The sequence below is a fragment of the Colius striatus genome, chromosome 6, assembly GCF_028858725.1.
Source record: "Colius striatus isolate bColStr4 chromosome 6, bColStr4.1.hap1, whole genome shotgun sequence".
NCBI lineage: Eukaryota > Metazoa > Chordata > Aves > Coliiformes > Coliidae > Colius > Colius striatus.
The window spans coordinates 12,607,013-12,622,004 of NC_084764.1; the positions used below are offsets into that span (position 1 = coordinate 12,607,013).

At 36.0% G+C, this 14,992-nt stretch overlaps 1 protein-coding gene across 1 annotated transcript in view; it reads right to left on the reverse strand.

Annotated features, from left to right (window-relative positions):
- Positions 1-14,992, reverse strand: part of RYR3 (ryanodine receptor 3) — a 184,628-nt gene that overhangs the window by 101,370 nt on the left and 68,266 nt on the right. Inside the window, exons 39-42 of the mRNA XM_061998183.1 lie at positions 6,253-6,526; positions 4,272-4,386; positions 1,300-1,432; positions 146-249 (exon numbers count right to left, since the gene is read on the reverse strand). Of these exons, the coding sequence (XP_061854167.1) occupies positions 146-249; positions 1,300-1,432; positions 4,272-4,386; positions 6,253-6,526 (626 nt within the window). The remainder of the gene's footprint in view (positions 1-145; positions 250-1,299; positions 1,433-4,271; positions 4,387-6,252; positions 6,527-14,992) is intronic.

Genomic DNA, 14,992 nt, shown 5'->3' on the forward strand with positions numbered 1-14,992 from the left:
CCTTGAGACAGCACATATCTAGAGCAAGTATTTCTGAGATCATATTCAAAAATTACTGTGATCAAACTTACCCTTTTCCCTTCTAGCACAAGTACATTATCGAATATGTAAGTACACTATTTAGTAAGCCAGAGTGATCACTTACCTTATCGAGATCTGGCTCCTCCAATGCTAGTGCAAGCTCATTGTTGTCCATTACAGAAGCTGCTGCAACATCCAGTGGTGTCGAACCTCTCATTGAAGGAAATGCTGCAGAAGAAAGTTAACATAGAATTCAATTTAGTTTGCAGTGATCCCAGTCATGCAGCAGAGGGCAGCAATTGCAGTGCAATCTAGAACATTCATGTATCAGTAGTAGGTAGTATGTCTGCTTTTCAATCAAGAACATAGTTTACCGTCTTGACTAATGCTAAAATACATGCTGAGGTTTTTTTTTTTTTTTTCTGACTTGGCATCCGTATCTATAAGCATACTCAATCACGCTGTCTTTAAATGCAGATGAAGAAATCAGTATTAACAATGTAGCAAAATCAGAGGCATATTATACTATTTCTTTACCAGAACACATTAACTATGCAATTCTGCACAACCCTATCAATCCAAGATTTTAAAATATGCCTATATCCAAATAAAAGAGATGTTTTCAAGCTTCACTGTTACCTGTTTTCTTTCTTTTAGTCTTAGCCCATTTTCTGTGCTTAATATCACAGAATCATAGAATTTTAAGGGTTCGAAGGGACCTCAAATGATCATCAAACCCCCTGCCAGAGCAGGACCACCCAGAGTAGGTCACACAGGAACTTGTCCAGGTGGGTTTCGAATGTCTCCAGAGAAGGAGACTCCACAACCCATCTGGGCAGCCTGTTCCAGTGCTCTGTCACCCTGACAGGGAAGAAGTTTTTCCTTATGTTTCTTTAGAACCTCATATGTTCCAGCTTACACTTGTTGCCCCTTGTCCTATCATTGGCCATCATTGAGAAATCCTGGCTTCATCCTTCTGACACCTGCCCTTTATGTACTTGTATACTTTAATGGGATCACCCCTCAGTCTCCTCCAAGCTAAAGAGCCCCAGCTCCCTCAGCCTTTCATCATAAGGGTGATACTCCACTCCATCATCTTTGTGACCCTGAACTCTCTGCAGCAGCTCCCTGTCCTTCTTGAACTGAAACCACAAAGTGGTTTAAGTTTCAAAGAGGCTTCATCGACTGCTTCAAGTTGCTGTACTAATTAGATACTAGTCTTGTGATATCAGAGCTCCTTCTCGCCTTGCTTTTAGCTGTTACAGCTATGTGACGTACCCAGTCCAACGCTGCTGTTTTCCAATAAGTAACTAAGATGCTCAAACATAGCCTTTTGATTTTGACGACTAATTCGACAGAAGTAGCAGAGGAATCGACAACAGCTTGCCACCATCTTAGGAAATGCTATCTGCTGAAGAAGAAAGTTAACAAAACAGTGAAATATGTTAATTACCAATCTGTTCCAATTCTTCTTCCTGTACTCCTAACAAGTATAGTGAAGTTACCAAGGTGATAAGCAGCTGACAGTTGCTTTGCTTCTAACTTAAGAAAGGACCCACATTTCCTTTTAACTTTTATATTCATTGGGCCATTACGTTTAAAATGTGAAAAAAGGGAATTTGTAGGGACTAGAGAGATGTGAAGGGAAAAAATTGTGAAGTTGTTATCATCAAAGCAGTTTACAGACTAGCAAAAGCAGTTAAAAACCACTGTCTTAACAGCATTAATATAACAAGCTCAACCCCAATATTAGGCCATAAGAGAACAAATAATATTCAAGAACCGTAACGTATCCTCCCATATTACAATAAGAATATACAGTCTTCATATAAAACATTTCAACAAAACTACTGTTATTCAATGCATAGGCATGATAAAATATTAAATTATATTAACTATCCAATGCTTCTAAAATGAAACCAAACAAAAAAACCCTCAATACATTACTTGCTGAACATTATGTGCAAGGATTTCTCCTCTGAAAATAATTTCACCTGGTGCATTCATGAAAGAACGTTTTACAAGTTGCAATTAGTCATGCCATGTTCTAAGATAAACAGCTTACGCTATTTTCACATTTTACTGAAAAGAATTGGTAGAACAAGAGGTTTTTCTATCTGATTTATTAAATTTACTATTATATATCACTTTCTTAAAAGTGGCAAGTACAGTTGCAGATTTATGTTGTAAGGATTCTCATAAAATTAATGGGAAAATTCATTACCATTAAGGAGAATTATTTTTAAAAATAATTTGAGTAGCACACTTTAGGCACAAGCAGGCATATATTCCATATATATTCCACAATATCTAAGGTAATATCCAAGTATTTTAATCACAATATAATGAGGTATTTACTTCCTATGACATCCTTCCTCCTTCCCATCATACCTTTCAACTATAGCTATCTTATATTTTATGATAACAAGGTTTATCAAACACTGTCTTCTTTATAACACGACTCTAATTCATTCTGAGAAGTGCAACCTTTTCGCCTAACACAATCTTGCAAAAAAAGTGATTATGTAATTAAAAGCTATGTGACAATCTTTTCAAGACCTCGAGTCCATTTCCTAAATCCCAGAGATTTGAGTAACTGTAGATTTACTTTGGCACAGGTTTTTTGCTAATATATGCAGCTCATTTGTCAATGAAGAAGCTACTAGCTATAAGCAGCATTATATCTGATTTCTATTCTTAAATGCAGGGTAGATTAATTAAAACCATTAATTCATTCATGTAAATACTCTATAAAGCTTCCACCCCTCAAATTTGTATGGATTTTAACAAAATGTGTGACATAACTTTATTTAGAAAATCACATTAATAGCAATATTGTTAAAAACTGTCATTTTAGAAATTCCACATTATTGATAGGACTACATATGAATATGGAATTCTAAAACTTTCAGTCAGTAGGAAATGATTTTGAAGTAAAACAATTTGATTCTAACAGATGAAAAAGGATGTTGCCCGGGGTTTTCTGAAAATGAACGAACAATCAACACCAGAAACCAGCATGTTAAGATCTAAAGACATAGTCTTAAAAATAACTATTTCAGGCATTAAGATACACACTAAAACCTAACTGTGATGGAAATGCTGAAAGCTTGCTACAGTATTTTCTGGGATATACATTTCACCAATGAAGTACTTTTCCAGGGTTCTGTTAGCCAATACTAGCAAAATACTTCCAAGGTACTGAGGTACCTTCAGCCACACCATATTCCACAGATTTTCTCATTCACTGACTTATTTATTAATAGCACATGTGGAAAGAAAGGTTGCATAAATTTTCTTGAGTTTGAACTGACAGATTTTTACCTTCCTTCAAAGAAGTGTGAGCTATCACACTCTCACTATGTGCCTCAATACAGTCTCACGTTAAAATCACGTTATCCAAGCAGCTGGAGATGCAGTTTAAACCATCTGCTGCCACAACCTAGAAAAATGCCCAAATCCTAAATCAGAGACTATGTTGCATGGTAGCTCATTCCTTCTCTTGAATATGTAACACTGAACAGAAAGAAATGTGCATGAAGCTGGAAAGATAAAACAAAAGTGAACATACTAACTAGCCATGAGGAACTTGCCTGAAAGCAGGAAAAGCAATGTTCTAGTGCCTGATGCCACTGCTATACTTGAACCATATATAAGCAACTCACTGGACAAACCCACAAAAAATTTCAAACGAGTATATAAAACCATAGCTGACCAATGCATGCCCGCTGTTTCTGGTCCTGCATCTTTTTATCCTGAAGAATATTTTGCCTTGCAGAGTGAAAGTCTTCACAACACTTATGCCACTCTGACTTTAAACTAACAGATAACTATTTAGGCATAGTGCTAAAAAAATGGGAAAATACAACATTGCAAGAAAATTATTGCTAAATTTAAGTATTTGAAATTGAGCATTCAAAATTAAGTTAGTCTTAGTCCCTTATAAGAGTTTATTGCTAACATTTAAGTATGTTTTCCTTGCAGAGCTACACCTCTCATAAATGCAGTTGACATATATATAATTTAAAATAAGAACAAAACCTTTTAAAGTCCTATTAAAAGACAAATGAAACACCTATAACCTCTCATATAAAGAAAAAAAAATCAACAGTCCTAGAATGCTGGTCTTCTCCCTCTAACACTATAAAAACAGTTCTGTTTTATAGACAAGCAAAATCTATCTTACACTAGTGAGATCCCTAGTGCAAAGGTTCAAAATTCTAAACACATGACAATTATGGTGAAATTACCTGAGATTGATCTCCTCCAAGCACATTCACCATCACATCCATAACGGTCTCATGCATGCCTAAGACTCTCATTAAGTTAGGATGCTGATAAAACACCTTGTTGTTCATTATATCCCTAAAATGGAAGAAAAGGCAACAATGTGCTTTTAAGAAACATCATTTTAATTTAAATCAATGACACACTATTAGAGATTTCAGAATATACATTCACTCTAGTAGTATCATTTTAAACTCAGATTCCAGTGCAGTACAAAAACACTTCACAACTAAATACTTCACATTTCAGAATGCTGTCATTACTCTAATTTCCATGAATTCTATATAATAAGAATTCAAAGTTTTAAAATATTTCAAATTGGCATGTCTTCATCTTTAAGTTGCTTCTACCATCTGTTCTGTTTAAAGAAAAAAAATAATTCTGTGATGATCTAAGCAGAAAAGAATATATTCTGTTTTAAGTAGAGAATGGGGATTAAGAAATCTAAAACTAATCTTGTCTCCACAGTAACACCCCTTAATTAATTTTCCAAGTCTACTAAGTAGAAGACAATACATAGACTTAATATTCAAGGATATCTCTTGACTGTGTTTCCTCGATATTTAAAAAATTAAGACCATCTGTCAGAAGATGTAAAATGGTACACAGTCTAATTAAATATGAATATTTTAACATTTTCACTCTTCCCACCATCATATCAACCTGTTCTAGAATTTGTTGTATTGACTTCATAATCCAGAACATAATTCATGTATTTCAATAGAAAATCCAGTTTCCTAAAGTTTCCAGACTTTAGGTGTATCTGTTAAAGAATACATGAAAAAAACCAGACATCAGGCCTACTTTAAAAAAATATCGAAAACTGGTGACTCATAATACAGCACCTCTGGAAAAAGGGCTACACACATACTGAGTTTAGACAAAATGTACTATTTCTCTCTCCTGGAATTCTCAGTAACTTCACAAACGCAGCATCACTGTCAAATTAGACAATACTGTCACATACTAACTAATGAGTTGTTACCATGATTTTCTCAATTCAACTGAAGAGATTAGTCTCTGCAATTTTTACAAAACCAATACCATTTTTACTGTGAAATAGTAAGAATAACAGAAATTCCTTTTAACTGTTTTAAAGGAGAGAATTTTTTCAGTGTTCTTGATGAGCGACAAATAAATACAGTTCTTGGGTAACTATCCTATCATCTCTCTTTTTAAATACACCATTGAAATGGAAGTAATTATTTTTTAGTGATTTTTTTTTCCTTCCAACATTAAATGGCCTAGTCCAGCAATTACTCTCATAAGAAGAGCAACAGATATGCAGGCAAGCACTATAATACTGCTGCATAACAAAGATGCAGAAAAAAATATTCTCACATCAGTAGATGTTACATAAAGGCAATTTCTTATTATTTCAGTGTCATAAAGGATAAAATAAAGCCTTCCATGTTCAAATACTTTAAGCTGCCAGTGGTGATGATATAACAAATATATTAACTAGTGTGAAATATTTCAGATGACAATACCGCTCTATTGATTCTGTCTAACTGCTTGCACAAACTTTCCAGTTAAAAAGACACCAGCAAATTTATTCAATCATGCATGAAATACAATGTGAGCTTTAAGATTTGGAAAAGTATAGCACGAACATCAATAAAGATTTAAGATATATGTTTTCTCCAGAGCTGCTAAAAAAAGAACTTTGGTAAAGCTTTAAGCACTAGGCTTAACTATAGTAAAAAGAGTAGATTTTATTTAGATGAGATAGTACCTTAGTTCACAGAAACTCTGACACATTTGATACTTCTAGAGAGATCAATTGAAGCCATCTTGGAAATATATGTGAAAATGAAAATTTCTGGTACATATCTGCATTTTAGTACACCAGTAATTTTCATCCAGGATCTAAAATGAAAGCATTTACTAATATTAAAAAAAGCTTTACACAAACTTAAAAATGAAATTATGTTAATTACATACCCTAATCCATTAATCATTAGCAATTCCTCCTCTTTTCCCATCCTGACACTGAGAAGTGAGCGAATCTGGCCCAGTGCTGCAAGTAGATTTATAGTATCCTTCACAGAGGCAGCACTAATAGTGTATGCTTTCCTCAGAGCTTGGAGTAGCTCACCAATGCTGTCATATTGCCTACGAAGGAGGGTGTACATAATCCGAACCAATTCTGGATCTTGTATCTGATCTTCCTGGGACCAGCGCACCATAGTCTGGGATATGAGTTCTTTCAGTGTAGCTAAAATAATAAAATACATAAAATGTTACTAGATATTACAACAATAAAAAAGGTAAAAAAACATGTATCAGTAAAATATTAGGTAACAGTAGGCAATCAGGCAGCAAGACAGCAAAAGAACACAAGCAGACTGAACAGAATTTTTCAACTGGAAAAATAATTTTCAGATTTTTCAAGAGAAATGTGATGCTCTTGAGAGATGGAAGACAAAAAATATCTACTTAGCATTGAGGTCAACAAGAAGCACTGTTCGCAATGAAAACTTAGTTGATCATGACTAAGAATCATCCTTGTAAGATAACATCCTTGTTATATTTCAACTTTTAATTTATTATTCTTTTCCATATCAAGATTTATAAAATAGCACTAACTGCAGCACAAGTACCTTTTAATTAGGAATGACCGAAATCTAATTCTATAAAGCCAAAGAAACATCATATTTTCAATTATCATCACCTCAGGTTAGGAATACAGAAATTGGAAATTAAGTTTTCAGTAAACAATCTATTGGCTGACAAGTATGAGTTCAATTACAGCAGAAATATTAATGAATGTGAGCTCAGCTTCCCAATCAATTTTGCAAGGTGGGAGGAGGAAACAAAATCCACTCTAAACTTAAAAAACTGCCAGAAAAGAGAATGAGATAGTTATCTTTTAAAATCAAATACACAATTCATGGCCTAGTCATGGTGACTTGAGCACCCTTTTGTTTGAATAATTCACTTGATGAATATTAAACTACTTTGTTGTTCAAACAAAGGATCTACATTGTCTTCGAACAGACAATCTACCTGGAAACATCTCAGAAATGTACAATGAAAAAAACACTAAGGAGTAGGAGATGTCAATAGACTCAGAATGGGAGAATTTAATCTGTATTTCCCATCTGTCTGGGGAAAGTTTACAGTCACTTGGGAACACACTTTCTAAACAAATCATATTGTCTGGAACTACACAATGTATATTTACTTGAAGCAGTTCTGTTCTACCCATTACACATTCAGTGACTCCGAATACAATTTCTTTGAGCCCAGAGTTTAGGAAATGAACCTGAAAACTAACCACATGTTCCAACAACTGTTCATTCTTGATACCAAGTAAACATAAGAAACATCTTCCTTCTTAAAACAATGCAAGTTTCTTTCTTCTATTTCCAGTAATGTTACCTCTTAACTTTCCCAAAGTTCTTTGAATGGTAAGAACTGGCCCCTCCCAATTTCTAGCACAAAAGTGTTTGTAGATAGCGTATCTCCATTATTTTTTTGTCTACTCTATCCTTTCACTTACTAACTCTTTTTTTTCCCTTACAGTTTAATTAACGATATATTTGTAGAAAACCACCATTAACTCTCAGATTGTGTTTAATAAACAAGCTCTTTTTCATGAGGACAGAATCTGTATTTCATTGACAGCCCTATTGTTAGAGGTATGTTGTGAATGAAAACATATTTTAAAACTTTGTTCTAAAACACTTTATAACTCTCTTCAATCAAAACAATGTCTTCTTTCAATGCAAATCTCCTGTTCTTTGACTCTTCACTAAACTCTTCCTTCCTAGAATACCTAACAATTTTCCATAACTTTTAAACTCACAGAGTTCTGGTTACATAAATGTAGAACACTTCTCTCAGACAATCAGTGACTTTACTAAAAGAATATAATTACTTACTCTGGCTTTGTGATTGAGGAGGAAGGGGATAAACATGGGGTAAAGAGCAACCTGAAGTAAAAAATTCAAGGTTTTAATGTTTCCTGCTACAAAACTGTGTTAGGTCTTTGCTAGCTAAGTTGATGGTTCCTTTCACAAGGCTAAAGGATAAAATATACACACATTTGTCTGTTTTACAAATTTAATTCCTAATTTCCTCAGTATTGCCAGAAAGACACAATTTTTTTGGATCAAAAGGAATATTACTTGCAAAATAATGTGATATTTTGGATTTTTTTTGTTTGGTTTTTTGATGAGGGAAAATACCATATTATTCACTCCAAACAGATATTTTCCGCTAGAAAACATTCTTTGCAGTGACTCAATTCTGAGACTGATTCTATACACTTAATCTGTCAGTCATTTAGATAGGTAACTAAAAGAATATTACAATTTTTATTATGAACATAATATTCCAGAAGAAACACATGCTCATGAAGTGAACAAATGAAAACAAATTGTTTCATGATAATGAATTGTCTATGCAGAGTTTCCCATGTGTAAATACAATAAAATGGTCCTACGTTTTTTCCAGCTTCTCTCTGGAGTTTTGAAAAAATTTCTTCACAAGTGTTAGTATTTATTAGGTTTTAGTATCTTTGAAGGTTTTGGTTTTCTTAACTTTTTAAATAGATTACTGCTCTATGTAATTACTTTCAGGAAGTATGGAAAACAGTCTTGGAGAAATCCATTACCCATGTCCTTGCATGGATGAATTTTTGGTCAAAAGATAAGAAACAGAGGGTAAAACTGAATGGTCGTGGTCACAAAGAGAGAGAGACAGCAGTGAAGTTCTGCATATAGCCATGCTATGTTCTGTGATGTTAAGCACCTTCCTTCCCTAAAATACCTGAGAAGGGTATAAGCACATGAAGTTATTAAAGATAGCAAATATGAGTGTAAATGAAAATGCAGAACTTAAAAGGATAAAACTAGGCAACAAAATGGTGATGAAATTCACTATAAAAGTCACTGTAAATAAAACAAGGTAGTAAAGTATATTCTTCATTTATAAATAGATCAATGACATGTTAACAGATCCATCAAATAGATCCAGGACAATCAAAGAATTACAGGATAGTTGAGGTTGGAAGGGATGTCTGGAGGTGAATTAGTCAAATCTTATCAGGGTCATCTAGAGCCAGTTGTACAGGACTGTATCTACATGGTTTAATATCTCTACGAGGAAGACTTCCCTGACAAACTTAAAAAATACCAGCTCAATTATCAGTATCAACTCAAAATCATTGGCAGTCAAAAAGATAAATCAAAAGCTAGAATTTAGAAAGAAAGGAATGGTTAAAACAGAGTACAGTATGCCAGTATGTTAATCTGGAGTTCTGTCATACCTTTTCATCCAACACAGAAAGAGGCCATCAAATAAAAACCATTCACAAGGTAGGCGGCTAAGCCAAAAAGAAAGATATTTCTTCACATAATGGATACCAAAATTCTGGGACTCCCTGTCAAAAATGTGGCACATGCTAAAAGTTCACATTTGGTCAAGTGGAGATGGGGATATAAAAAGATCTTTAGACTCATGACATCTCCTGAGCTGAAGATAACTGGAGACTGGGACAGCAGTAAAGTTGCAAGTACAATATCTAATTGATTCAGTCTTATATATCCTCAGCCATTTGTGGTCAGTGTTACAAAGTGGGATGGATCTGAATCACTACAGGCTGTCCTACCCATTATAATATTCCAGAAGTGCAGAGCCTGTTTAGGGCTTCTACTTCTAAGTGTATAAGGAGCTCATTCCCAGGATTAATTGCTTATCTGAATATTTATATAAAGAACTTTACAGTCCAGTTTCTACTGCCTAGAACTGGAGATGTCTCAAGTTGCCTCTCCCAGTCACATATGTATATTTGCCCACACCTAAGCAGAACAGTACACTCTCAGGGCTTTCAGCTGAGCTCCTGCAAAGAGGAACTCCAGAAACACTTACAAATTTGACAAACATTTTATTAATAATCCTTTAAGAGTCATTAGAGTTAAAATGATCAGGAAATAAGAATATAGTTCACTCTAGGCTGTTCCTATGTCTTCTGTGCATCTTAGTTTAATTTTAGCACAGTCTCTTTTTCTAATCAGATGTATTGTGATCGTGACCTGTTGTTTCCTATTCTCTAATACTTTCTATTCTTTTACCCTATACTAAAATGAAAAAGTTGTTGTATTTGTTGCATTTGAAGAAAAAGATCTTGAAACTCAGAAAAGAGTTGAGAATAGATCAGAAACAACCAAACATGATGGCTCTGGTACAATCTAAATAGTCACCAATAATTTGGTATTATTTTTGACTACTGATAAATCACAGAATCTCAAGAGCTGAGAGGAACCTCAAAAGATCATCTATTCCAACCTCCTTACCAGAGTAGGACTACATACAGTAGGTGACCCAGGAACTCGTCCAGGTGGGTTTTGAATTTCCCCAGAGAAGGAGACTCCGCAAACCATCTGGGCAGCCTGTTCCAGTGCTCCGTCACCCTCAGAGTGAATAAATTATTCCTTGTATTTCTTTAGAACCTCTTATGTTCCAGCTCACAAATGTGCTGTACTGCAACCAGCAGGATGTCTATTGTAAGTAGAAGCTAATAAGTTAACATTCTGTGGTTTCAGTGTAAGCAGCACTCTAAGAATCAAAGGCTCAGAGGACACAATCTATGATTCTTCAACTTAATGCTACAATTGCATACTTTTTTTTTCCTTAAACATGCATTAGAGGCGAAGGGCAGACTAACCTGTAACAGAAACAGGGAGCAATTTGAACACTGTCATTGATAACCAGCTAAAATAATTGTTAATGTTTTTTCAGTTTTCGAGTTATAACAAAATATTGCTGTGCCTTAACAGTCTTTCAAGGCTGTATGACAAGGCCCCCACAGATATGTTTTTTCTAGATTGACACCTGCAGAAGTCCTATCTTCATAATTAACACTAATTTACTGCCTCTATGTGTTTATTCTCTGCGTTCTAACTTTTTTTGGAAAATAAATTTTACTGATTTATTATTAACAGTAATTAAAATTGTTGGCATTCTTTTCCTGAGATAAAAGTCCATTTGTACAGTAGAGTAGATATGAGGAAAAGAAAATTTATTTGTAGAAAATAATTCCTTCCTATGAATGTTAACATCCTGAATATGTATGACCAGATGCTCAAGGTTAGAGACTTTTAGCCTTGGCAATAGGTACATGACATGCACACCACCACCCTTCTTCATGCATATAAGAGTCCAAGGGTACCCTGAGGAACTCATTTCTTTTCACTTATTGAATTTCAAATTTTCTGGAAAGTAAATAAAGAAATGTGCCAATGAAATACACATCTCCCAGTCTCCAATTACAGTCAATAATATATTATATTATAATCATTATATAATTTTTTATTGTCCTTTAAATTACTTCATCCACATGCATATTTTTACTGTGCATCACTCCAAGTAAGAAGCCAAAGCCTAAATAGATTATCTGAGATTTCTAGAAAAACAGACACTTGTAAATTGTCCAACCTGCATTTCATTTGACTCAAAGTTCCAGCATATGAAACACACGAACTGCTTTGTTCCAAAGACCAAACGATATGTGCCCTGGGGCTTTAGGAGTGAATGCTTCCTGAATCATGAGAACAGAATCCATATGAAGCCTGAGGAAGAAATGGTGTTTCTCAGATACCGAGTAGGTCCTTCTACTATTAAAAAGGAAACATGCTAACAGATGAGTCATTGGAGATGTCATGGTTTGACATGACAGCCTTTTCTGGTAAGGGGGAAGGGGCTGTAAAGATGGCTTCTGTAAGAAGTTGCTCACAGTTCTCCCCAGCTCTGAGCCAGACTCACTTCTAGGGCTGAGCCAATTAGATGCCTCCACAACCACTTTTTAAGAAGAAGCCAGAAGAGGAGTTTCTTCCTCCATTTTCTTCCCATTTCTTCCTCCTTCTGCCCCTTTCTTTTTCTTCTGGCTGGTGGTAGTGTACGTAGTAGGAACAGTGAGAGAAACAACGATGTGGACTCCAAGGTCAGTGATGAAAGAGAGGAGGAGGTGTGCTGGAGCAGCGACTCCCCTGCATTCTACGGAGAGGACTGGTGAAGCTGAGGTTTATTTGCATTTCCTTAAAGACCCCACATCAGCGGCAGAGACTCATTTTGATAATGACCCTGTATCACAGGCAGAGACTCGTTTTGCTAAAGCTGGCTCTGGACCAGGGGCAGAGATTCACTTCATTAAAGGCCCTGAGCCAGGGACAGTGACTATGGCCGGAGGAGGCTGTGTCCCGTGGGAGGGACTCAATCACTTCACTACAGACCCCAAGCCAGGAGCAGTGATTTTCTTCTTTAAAACTATGGCCGAAAGAGGCCGTGTCCCAAAGGAGGGACCCTTTATCACTATTGCTGGGGCAGGCACTGTCCTGAGGAAGGGACCCAAAATCCACAGCTGTAATTGTGGGGAGGAACCCACGACAAAGCAGCTCATTAAATTTATGCCCAGAAGAGGCCTTGTCCTGAGAGAGAGACCCTATAACTGCAGAAACTGCAACCGTGGCAATTTCCATGCCTGAGATATTCACCAAGGACTGCATACTGTGTGAGGGACCCTGTATCAGCAGAAGCCGCAGCTGTTGGGAACAACCCACACCAGAGAATTTCGTTAAGGACTGTGTCCCGGGGGAAGAACCCCATGTTGGAGCAGGGGAAGAATGTCAGGAGTTGTCCTCATCTGAGAAGTCAGAAGCAGCAGAGCCCATCTGTGACCACATCCCCCATTCCCTGCCCCCCTGAGCTGTTCTGGAGGGAGGAGGTAGAGATATCGGGAGCAGTGAGTTGGGCCTGGGAAGAAAAGAGGGATGGGAGAGGGAGATCTTAAAGTGCAGGTTGTAATTTTCTCATCATCCTACTCCCTTTTTGCTTTTATTCCATTCTGTTTCTTGTAGAATAAACTTTCCTACTTTCCTCTCTAAGTCGAGTACTGGAGTCTGTTTTGCCTGGAACTGTAATTGGCAGTGAGCCCTCCCTGTCTTTGTCTTAATCCACAACAACCTTGGTTATCTTTTTACTCCCATTTTGCTGGGGCCTCTGCCATCCTAACGAGGGTGGGGGTGAATGGGGGCACTGTGCGAGAGACTGTTGTGGTGCTGCTGTGCTAGCTGGGCCAAACCATGACAGGAGACTAAACCCCTTTTTCATGAAGCAAGTGATATTATTCTAAGATTCAATGTATTTACAACCTAGTACCAAGCTTAACACGCTAAAATATGCTTTCAGGGCAGAACGAACTCTCTTCAGAACAAGTAGATAATTTAAGAGGTGTACCAAGTTCTAAAATAGCATTGCTATGTAATGTCATGTAACTCTCAATAAAATGATCAAGTCTGAAATTAAACTATTTCAGGCCTGTACAAGGACCTATTGCCAAACAGAGCAAATTGGAAATAGTAGAGGAGCACTTACTACCATTGTTTGTTAAAAGACCAGCCCTAAGTCACTTGCACAATTCTCCACATGATATTTGGATCCTGGCAAAACCCAATATCAATTTGCAAAGGCAATGAGAAACCTCACAAAAAAATATGTTTGACAACCTGGAGGAATTTGGCTTTTTGCCTTAATTATTATTTCATAGTAACTCCTAGGGATTGAAAACTCATAAACATATGACATTATGGCAAAATTTCAGAGACATACACTGCACATCAACTTGACTGGAGGTAATACATGGCAGTGAAAGGTAGATGAGTAGCTCAAAGAGACTCAACAAAATGCTCATGTGGTTGGTAGAGGAACTGCAGGCACAAACCTAATTTCACCTATGCAGACCATAAACACTCATACTGTGTTAGAGAATATGTATGATAATGCATACATGCATGAACACTGCTCAAAATAGAAAGACTGTGATTTCCAGTGTTTGGATGTGTATGTACCCTGAGAAGAGGTAGTAGTAGGAAAGAACATGAACACTTTGTTTTGCTCTTAGTCCTTCACTACCACTAACAGAACCAGCTATAATAAATAATCAGATGAAGTAAAGCCAAAAGAACAATATACTTCAAAATGCATAATGAAATATTGCACAGATTAAATAATAATGACAAATTGCTACTCAGCTGAAGCAGACAGAACCTGAGATAACTTCAAGATGTAGGGCTTTCCTGTCTTCCATTTACAAACAGGCTCTGTTTTGCACTCAAATAGCAAAGATGTTGGAACTAACCTCTGCAAGAAACATTAGAGGAAGGTATCTGTAAGATTTTTGTTTCAGTGCTTCCTTTAATTAAAAGCAGAGTATCTTTCAGACTCCAGCAGTACATGCAGAAGTCTACTTTCAGCTTTCTATTGGTAAAACGACTGCATGTAGGAACCAATTACTTAATTCATGTACATTACCTCTTAACTTGATTAACCAACTAAACAGTATTCCTCAAAGCATCATGAAGAAATGACTGGCTACTATATGATATTCCTCTGTGGTTATAAACATGCCTGGTTTCTCTGAAAATCCAGCATTTCAGAGAAGCAAAAAAGTTTCATATATAGCACAGCATTTAGTATAAGCTCTGGCAGCACTTCAAAGTTAAAATTTATTAAATGCAGTTAAAAAAAAGTTCTTTTACTTCCACTCTATAAAGGTATATCACAAAACATATTGCAGTCTCTAAGTGTTAAATATTTGTTGGAAAACACTTCTGAATCTGATTGCAAGAATGTGAAGAAAACTTTCTTCTACAGAAAAGACACACTTTCCACCTTTAGTGTT